The 10312-nt window shown below is 35.1% G+C and overlaps 1 protein-coding gene across 16 annotated transcripts in view; it reads left to right on the forward strand.

Moving 5' to 3' along the window:
- Positions 1-10312, forward strand: part of Dlg2 (discs large MAGUK scaffold protein 2) — a 917250-nt gene that overhangs the window by 752057 nt on the left and 154881 nt on the right. For all 16 annotated transcript variants that reach the window (XM_048787977.1, XM_048787981.1, XM_048787974.1 and 13 more), the window contains one exon: positions 4609-4723. In XM_048787977.1, coding sequence (XP_048643934.1) covers positions 4609-4723 — 115 coding nt within the window. The remainder of the gene's footprint in view (positions 1-4608; positions 4724-10312) is intronic.

The following is a 10312-nucleotide window of genomic DNA, read 5'->3' on the forward strand; positions in this document are numbered from 1 at the left end:
TCTGGAAGCAAGTTCTTTAAGGTTCTGTCTTGTTCATAACTATACGCAAAGTGCCTACTAGAGTCCTACGTACACATAATGTAGAATGCTGAGGATGAATGAGGCATCTCAGATAGGGGGAACTGAAATCAATGAGGCATCTCAACTCCGAGGAGCTTAGGGTGCTATAGAGAAGACCAGCATGCACACAATTAATAGAGTAGATGAAGAGAAGAGAAGAGAAGAGAAGAATTGTGGCATTGTAAAGTAATAGAAACAAAATGGATTCACAGGTATTCAAGGTTAAATCCCAGCTCTGTGTCCCATTGTGCTGTGTTACCTAGTGGCTCTGTGACTTTGATGAAGTTTGTTAACCTCTCTGAACCTGTTTCCTTTATCTCTAAAATAATATGCCTATCTTGGAACTTTGTTAGGAATAATATTTATAACTTATGTGGTATAGATCCTAGCCTGTTGAGGTGCTTAGTAATTATAAAGTAATTCCTCTTTATATCCTAATTTGAATGTTCTCATAAAGTTTGTAATTGAGAAAGAGTATTAGGAATTCAGTTGAAAAAATGTTCCAAGGGGGAGATTATAGATAGGGAAGAAACATTTTGGAAAGGGAAAGAGGATGGCTAATTGAATGATGTGGTAGGTTCTTGTATTTTGACTAGTTAAAAATGTAATTTTCAGTATTATTATTTCACAATGTATGTAACTAAAATCTCCTATTTATTTCTAGAGCACTTCAAATGCAAACTTGTTGATCTCTGAGAAGTTAGAGATAAGCAACTCCCCACCTGCAAACATATACCATTTGTATTTGTAAACCTAGATCTGATTTTGCTCTGATGACAATACCTCAGTCTTGGTTTTCAAAAAGGAGCAGAGAGAGGTATAAATACCTTTGAACACAAGATTTATGTTCAAGATAATCATCAAAATGGAAAAGTAAAGAATAGGATGAATTGCACATTTAGCAAATGCAATAAATCATTTCTTGTGGGGAATTTAAAAATTCCAGAATATGAGTCCTGACAAACATCCCAAAAGCATTTCAAAAATATTTTGGGTATCTAATGAGCCATACGGGTAAAGAAAATTCAACTTATTATTAAGCCAAGTATTTTCTGTGGTATTGCTTGTCTTAATTATAAGAACCTAAAAAAACAACCTTACAAGAGACTGGAAAAATGCTGGCTATATTAATACATTAAATATCAGAGAAATGTTTCCAATGTGTGATCTGACTAAGATGAGAAGAGCAGAGACTGCCTGGAGAACAGTAAAAATAACAAAGGGATTAGAATGTTGCATTTGCATTTTCATTCTAGAAAAAGTTAGTACTAGAGGACATGCATGTTGTCTTTCTTCATTATAAAACATAACATTGAAAATGGGCAATTTCAATACTTGCAGGCATTTTTGTAGTGGAGTTTTTTTTTAATCTAATGATTTTGTTCATTCCCTCATTCCTCATTCATTCATTCAGAAAATGTGTATTGAGCACCTATTATTAAATGCCTCTTGCATGTCAGATACTATGTTAGGCACAGTGAATTCCATAGAGAGTAAAATAGGGCATCTACCTAAGAGAGCTCAGTCTAATGGGAAGATAGGCAACTGCTGAAATAGCTGCAGGTTGGTATGATAAATGTAATAAAGTAGCACCCTGATCAAATGGAGTAGGGAAGTAGCACTGATGGAGGAATTTCATGATTTTATCATTGATTGTAAATTCATCAGGTTTGTAGAGGAGAAAGTCCAATGTCTTCAGAGGGAGATTTAGAGGTACCTGGGGTGATAGGTGATATTTATCAAGTAGCATTGTTGAGCATGGATCAGAGGAAGCTAAGAATTCATGCTGTGTTTCTCAGACAAGATCATGCTCTTCTCTGGGAAATGCTAAGAAAGACTGAATGGGTTCTGTGCACACATAAATGTGCACACATACACTGAGATCCCTGTTTATGAAGCAAAAAACTGGATAGGCCTAGTATCTAATGACATAGGAATTGTTAAATTAGTCTAAACTGGGGATTATAATTAAAGATATTTTTAAAGTGATACTTATATATTTGATAGAAGATAGAAAAAAGATCCATGTTACACTGCTTTAAAAATGGGGGAAAAAATCTCAGCACAACATCTAGACATGGTCTCAGGCATGACATATGTGGGTACATACACACAAGCACAACCCATAAACATATCTAACATAAAACCACGCATTCCGTTTAGGGTGAGGTATGGGGAAGTACAACAGTGAGAAAGAAGGTAAGGAAAGGCAGAAGGCATAAGAGGATTTTTCAGTTTTCATTCTGTTTTCCTATGTAGTTCAAATTTTTTTACATACATGGATTTAATTTTGTAACATAAAGAAATGACATAAGGCCCATGAAGCTCTGAACATAGTCTGCAATGTGGCCAGCAATAAATGTTAATTGCCTCTTTTAGCGTAGCAAGAGAATATGGCTTGCTCAAAATGATTTAAATCTGCAAACAGTATCATATCAATGGAGATAAATCAATGTTTTTTCTTGCTAGTAAAATGGAATAAAGTAAATTGTCTTAATTTATGGGGAGTAAAGTGTATGTTAAATAGGTGTTCTGCTTTTTAACCATTTAGGACCTAATTATTCAAAGCCAAGTTTTAACAGGAAACCATCCAAATTTAGATAAGCCAGACATTGTTTAAGCACCAGAAATTACCAGCCAACTCTTATGGCTTATCTTTAGAGCACTAACTTTTAAACATAATTAATGTTTAGAGCTTATTATCCTGTTGTCTATTGTCAGAAACTGATCAGGTTTTTTAGGAAAGCCCACCCTGTAATAACCAATAAATATTCAGTAATTTGAAATTTAATTTAATTTTATGGGACTTCTTAATAAAGAACTTGAAACGCTCTCTAAGTAGATCATCTTTTATTATATTCATTTAGTGATCCTTATTTTCATGAAAAGTTGTGAATAAATTGAACTGAACATCAATTTGATTTTTGAAGTATACTGAAGACCTCTATAAAAATTCTTCATCATGAGCATCTTTGTAATTAAAATAATATTTTATTTTTTGAATTAACATTTTCACATTTGTCTGTGGGTTATTTAAGCCTCTCACCTACTGGTTTTTCTTCTCTCTCTCTCTCTCTCGCTCTCTCTCTCTCTCTTTCTCTCTCTCTTTCTCATACTAGGGATTGAATCAAGGGATGTTTTACCACTGAGCTACATCCCAGCCTTTCTTATTTTTTGTTTAAAAAGAGGATCTAGCTCAGTTACTTAGGGCCTCATTAAGTTGGTGAAGCTGGCCTTAAACTTGTGATCCTCCTGCCTCAGCCTCCTGAGCCTGGGAATACAGGCAGGTGCCACTATGCCCATTTTTTCCTACTGGTTTTTCTTAAAGCAAGGCACTCCTCTGCCAAGGCCATGATAGAAAAATGTTTAGGTTGTGATCAAGAATATTGAAACTTCAAAAACTTTATTTTTACATGATAATTTTGTTAATAAGTATCTTAAAACTTTTTTGTGCTATCTTTTTTATTAGATTAAAATGGCAATTTTTTCCTATGAGTAGCATGATACAATACCTATTATTTCCTTGATTTTTGGAACATATGTACTTTTTTCAAGTTCAAATATTTCTAAAATATGTTTAACATAACAATGTTTTCTATCCCTATTTTAATATCTCTCTCCTAATTCAAATATATTGCACATCTTAAAATTGATGAAGTTTGGTAATGTGTGCAAAGTTAGGGGACAGTTGAGGTATGATACCTAGTGGTCAACTTTTAGTAGCCCTCCTCAGAAAAAAAACTTAGTCAAACTAAATGACATTTTTTATTCAGTCATCCAAATAGTGATCCTCTAGTCTATCATGCTAAGGACAACTGGAGACTCAACACCTCACAGGGTTGGGAATTCCTTTGGCTTGTTTTCTGTTTTTCTCTTTCATAAACTAAGTTTTAAACTTTGAAATAAATAGACTGACATGCAGTTGTAAGAAATATTATAAGGAGGTCCCATATAACCTTTATTTAATGTTTTCCAATAATAACATTTTTCAAAACTTATCACTACATTATAATCAGGATACTGACATTGAAACAACTCATCGGTATTATACAGATTTTCTCACTTTTTACTTGGGGTGTGTGTGTGTGTGTGTGTGTGTGTAGAGTTCTATGTAATTTAATCACATCTACAGGTACTTATATATACCACTGCAGCTAAGATAGAGAACATCTCTATAACCAGGAGAATGCCATTTGCCTGTTTATGACCAGCCTCCCATCCTGCCCCCCATCCTTCCATTCCTGCTCTCTTTCCTGTGGACTTTGTACAAGCTGGGGTTTGAGGGCAGTGTGTTTTCTTGGTGACTTTTGTGAAGTAACTGATTTCTTCTTCTTTTGTGAGTTCTTGTGAAGAAAAAATAATAGCGAGCAAGTATACTCTTCTGCAGTTAAGCATCTCCCTGTTGCTTGGCAAAGGAACCAGGGATGGGATGAGTAGCTGCCTTGGCTAAACAGTAATGCAGTCCCTCTCAGGGTCTCTTTCTCTCTTTTTCTCTCTCTCTCTCTGAAGGAACAGAACCAAATTTATCATCTTTGTTTCCATTCCCAGATTACGCTCGATTTGAGGCCAAAATCCATGACCTACGGGAGCAGATGATGAACCACAGCATGAGCTCCGGGTCTGGGTCCCTGCGAACCAATCAGAAACGCTCCCTCTATGTCAGGTAGGCAATGGGGCATTTCTTACTCTGGTCTGCACTGTGTAAGCAATCCAGCTTGGGAAAACAAAGGCACCACCTTATAACAAGGAAGCATGTGTTCTAATTAGACCACACTCGTGGCCACACTACTGAAATACCCTACATTTAAGAATAGATTTTTGAAATGTTATTAGGTTAAATTACTTAAAGGTCACTGCTTTTATCAAGTTATTCTTTTAAAATATTATGATACAGGGTAAAGTTGCTAGCATAGGTTGCAAAAGAATAGGAAACATTTGTCTGATACATCTTGAGTATATGGACCAAAGCCCAGGATATTTGCTCACCATCAGTCTGAGAAGAAAATATGCCTGATCATTTCCTACTTTGCTTGATGTTGATTTTGTTTGTATTGATTTGAAATCATTATTATTCTAAAGAGTTATGTGGGTTTTTTTCCAAAAGTTTTAATGGAAATACTATTCTGTGGTATCTCATCACCAACTGTTTCTCAGGCCTTAAAAGGTCATTGCTCCTGACCTGCAAAACTCACTAATTTACCAGGGAAAAAAAATTAATTGAATTCAAAATTCCTTCCTGTCCTTCACCTCTTGGGTGAGATCCTGATGCTCAACTATACCATGCTCCTTTTGCTGGCACCAGCTTCTTATAATACTCACAAACTTCATCAGTGTTGACTGGACTTTTAAAAGTAATGTAGGTGCCAAGAGCCAGAAGGGGAGAAGTAATAACTATGTAATGGTCAAAAAAAAATCTATGTACTGTTTCGAGAAGCCACACCCACACCCTTTATATTCTCTATTCTCCCCCACCCCCATGTAGCCCAGAATTTTATCTAATGCTCACCTGAGGTCATGTCCTCTTCACCTGAACTACTTTCCCCTCCTGGCAGGAGGTTTGTGTTATAGATATTAAACAATGTACTTGATTAAACTTGTCCTTGGTTCCACTTGGCTGTAAAGTTGTCTTTCCTGAATATTAGGTGGGCACACCAGGAGTAAGAGGGGAGTGGATTTCCTGAAGGTGGCAGGTTCTCTAGGGCCATGAATTGCCAGCCACTCTGACAAGCATAGAGTTCCTTATTATTCTAGAAGTTTGAGAACCTCAGGAGCCCCAAGATTAAAACAACAAACAATAAAATTTAGTCATGCAGATTTAGTCAACTGCATTTCAGAAGACAATTTTGATGCATTTCACTGTAATTTGTAAAGACACTGTTGAGAACCACTCTAGAATTTGTCTTGCAGTGACATCACAAATATGATGAAAAATTAACCTCATTTGTGGATATTTCTATTTCTATTTTCCTTACTTGTGTTGTATTGCTGGTCTTCATGATACAAAAATTTTTTGATCTTGGGATAGCAAACAGGGAAAAAAGCCAGTTGGATTAATAGGATAGAGATAAATAAGGTAATGCTATTGAAATGGCTTTATAGAATGAATCTGGAAGGAAAATTACTGAATGTTGGTATCTTATTAAAAATTGAATGTTTAGAATATTGTTAATGTAGTAGAGGAAATTTGATTAAAATATACTGGCAATAGGTTTTTAATTAAGCTGTGGAAGACTGGCAAACTTAAATGAAGGACTATGATATTATGTTAAATGAATGCACTTATTTGAAAATAGTATTAATTAGACTCAAATCTTTATGCATAAATGCCAAATAAAAATATAACCATCAACCAGGTGTGGTAGTATGTGTGTGTAATCACAGTGACTAGAGAGGCAGAAGCAGAAGGATCACAAGTTCAAAGCCAGCCTCAGCAACTTAGCGAGGCCCTAAGCAATTTAGTGAGACCCTGTACCAAAATAAAAAAATAAAATAAGGTCTGGAGATGTGGCTCAGTGGTTGAGCAGCCCTAGGTTCAATCCCCAGTACCCAAAAATATATATATATTGGGCTGGGGTTGTGGCCCAGCAGTAGAGTTCATACCTAGCATGTGCAAGGCCCTGGGTTTGATCCTTGGCACCACATAAAAATAAATAAATAAAATAAAAGTATTGTGTCCAACTACAACTAAAAAATAAATTAAAATATATATATATAGATATAGATATATACATGCATTACATATGTTTTTATATATGGATATCTATCTATCTATATATATATCCAATATATATTTTATATATTAAAAAAACTCCTAAAGAAAGAAATGATGACAAAATAAGAAAGTAATAGTTGAAGATTGTGTGGAAAGGAGAAAATTCTTTTAAATGAGATTCAAAAATACTTAACTTTCCTTGGGAAATTCTCCAGATAAAATCCCTAAGAATATACAAATACGGTATTTGGTTTCCAGACATTCAGTTAATACTTAACTAGTATTTAGAGGGCTGACCTCAGCATGTAAATGACTGTAAGAGACACAGAATAAGAAATAGGAGTCATGCATATAGTAAGATCAGAAGGAAAGAACTTGTAAGAGTCCCTGGCCTTGTTCTCGAGCAATGTGATAAAAATAGGAACCAACCTACAAAAATAACAACAACAGCAACAAAAAAGGCAAGAACATGAAATGGACTAGCAAAGCCTAAACAGAATCCTCACCAAAAAGGACTCAACAGGTTTCTACCTTTGTCTTTCCTCCCCCCAGTACCAGTTTTGACTCTAGGATTTTCATAGAGATACTTGATTCATCTAGAGCACTCAAATAAGACCAATGCCAGTTGGTGTATGCTGATTTTAGAAAATCAACTACTTGCTTTCTCAAAATAAATTTGTAGCAGGGTTTCTCAGACTATATAAATATAAGATGATGAGCATGCCTCTTTAATCTGAAATTGTCACCCTAGACTATTACTCTCATTTTGCTTAGGTTTATGTAATCCTAAATCTGGAAGGAAACTTAGCTGTCACCAGATCCACTGTCTAATTCATAGAAAGGAAAGTGAGGCCCCGGGAGAGAACAGGTTTGCCTGGGATTCCACAGCTGTTTGTGGCAGAATCAGATCTTTTCCCCCAGCACATCCTTCTTCCTGTGTCCTTTCAAACTCCTGAATCTAAGCTAATAGCATTTAGCTGTTTAATATAGTTTGAATTCTGAGTCTGCTTCTGTTAGCTATTAGATTAAGAAATGGGTTAATTAGAGGAAAAGCTAAAACACAGACCTCTTTTGATTTTTTATACAAGATAATCTGTGCTATAGGGCATATAGGCTGTTCTTATTATTCATATTTTTCCATGAAGCTAAAATCTAAATTCAAAAGTAAGTTATCATTTTGTTCTGTTATAGTTTAGATGTCTTGGTACAATATTTGCACCACAAAACTACTCTTCTTCTTTGAGTTTCCTCCTCTAACCTGTACACACACACAGACAGGCACACACACACCACCACTACCACCACCAATACCACCAATCCTAACCCTGGCTCTTGTCATGTTAGAGAGGATGCATCTTCATCTTCTCAAGATCTTATAGAAGTTGGCCTACTTCCCCTACTAGAAATGATCACCCCATGGTCATTTGTTAATAAAATATACTAATTTTGAAAGTTCAACCTCTTTCTTGTGAATTTGAGTGCAAGGATCAGTGTGAAAAAGGCAATCAGTGTTATGATTGCCAGGGTTTATTCATGCATTCATGAAGCATGTTTTGAGTGTATATGTTCTATGCTCAAACTATAACAGATATTGAGAATTGAGGACAGTAACCATCATGTTTTCTGCCTACAAGAAACTCATATCTAATGGGGACCAGTGGAAGATAGCTAATGCAGTGTAATATTAAAGGATTTGTTTTAGCCCTAAAAGCCCTGGAATCAGTTGTTCCATAACACAGGAATAGCTGAATGAATTCTTTTTTTTAATTTTTTTAAAATTTTTAGTGCATTGTAATTATACATAATAATGGGGTTTGTTTTGACACGTTTGTAAATGCATATACATAGGGTTTTTTCCATTTTAATCCTCAGTACTGTGCTCTTCCTTTTCCTTCTCCCTCCCCTTGACCTCCATCTCTCTACTCTATTGGTCTTCCTTCTATGTACTTATTTACTTAGCTGGTACATTATACTTATTTATAAAATTGGAACACACTATGATATATCCATTCATGCATATAGCATGATACTCTCAACTTTATTACCCAGTTCTTGCCCTTTGCCTCCCCTCCTCCCTTGCCCTTGGTCTCCCTTACTTCTACTCTATTGATCTCCCTTCTGTTTTTGTGAAATCCACCCTTTTTTATTCCTTTTTTCTCTCTAGTTTCCACATATGACAGTAAACATTTGATCCTTGACTGAGTTTGGCTTATTCAGTTAGCGTGATGTTCTTCAGCAAATGATATTTTATTCTTCTTTATGGTTGTGTGTATATATACCACATTTTATTGTTGATGGGCACCTGGACTGGTTTCAAAACTTGACTGTGGTGAATTGTACTACTACAAAAATTGATGTGCCTATATCACTATAGTTTGCTGATTTTAGTTCTTTTGGATAAATACCAAGAAGTGGGAAAGCTGGGTCATATGGCCATTCGATTCCTAGTCTTATGAGAAATCTCCATACTGCTTTCCAAAGTGGTTGTACTAATTTACAATCCTATCAACAATGTATAAGTGAACTTTTTTCTCACATCCTTGTCTGTAATTGTTATTTGTATTCATGATAATTGCCATTTTGACTGATTAGAGAAAACCTCCATGTAGTTTTGTTTGGCATTTTTCTGATTGCTAAGGATCTTGAACGTTTTTTCATATATTTGTGAAAATATATGAAATATCTTTTTAGATCTTTTGCCCATTTATTGAGTGAATTGTTAGTTTTTTTTAGTGTTAAGTTTTCTAAATTCTTTATATTCTGGTTATTAATCCCCTGTTAGATAGCTGGCAAAGATTTTCTCCCATTCTGTAGGTTCCTTCTTCACTTCTTAATTGTTTCTTTGCTATGCAGAAGCTTTTTAATTTAATGCTATCCCATTTATTGGGTCTTGGTTTTATTTCTTGAGCTTTAGGAGTCTTAATAAGGAAGTTGGTGCTTGTGCCCATATGTTAAGAGTGTTGTTCATGTTTTCTTCTATTTTCATGTTTCTGATATAATTGCTAAGTCTTTTATCTATTCTGAGTTGATTGTATAGGTAAAAAGTAGGGATCTAGTTTATTTCTTCCATATATAGCTATCCAGTTTTCTCAGCACCATTTATTAAAGAAGCTATCCTTTCTCCAGCTTATGCTTTTGGCACCTTGGTCAAGGATCAGATGACTGTGTTTATGTGGATCTGTCTCTGTCTTCCAGTCTATTCCACTGATCTTCATATCTGTTTTTATGCTAATACCTTGCGATTTTGTGACTATAGCTCTGTAGTATAATTTGAGTCAGGTATATTGTGATGCCTCCAGGCTCTTTTTGCTCAGAATCTCTTTGAGTATTCTGACCTTTTATTCTTCTTTTCTATAAAATTTATATAAAACAGCAGAATGCATTACAACTCTTATTACATATATAGATTTCAATATTTCATATCTCTGGTTGTATACATAATATATCACACTAATTCGTGTCCTCATACATGTACTTTGGATAATAATGATCATGACATTTAACCATCATTAATTACCCCATGCCCCCTCCCTGCCCCTC

Source organism: Marmota marmota, unplaced genomic scaffold (genome assembly GCF_001458135.2).
Source record: "Marmota marmota marmota unplaced genomic scaffold, marMar, whole genome shotgun sequence".
NCBI classification, from domain to species: Eukaryota; Metazoa; Chordata; class Mammalia; order Rodentia; family Sciuridae; genus Marmota; species Marmota marmota.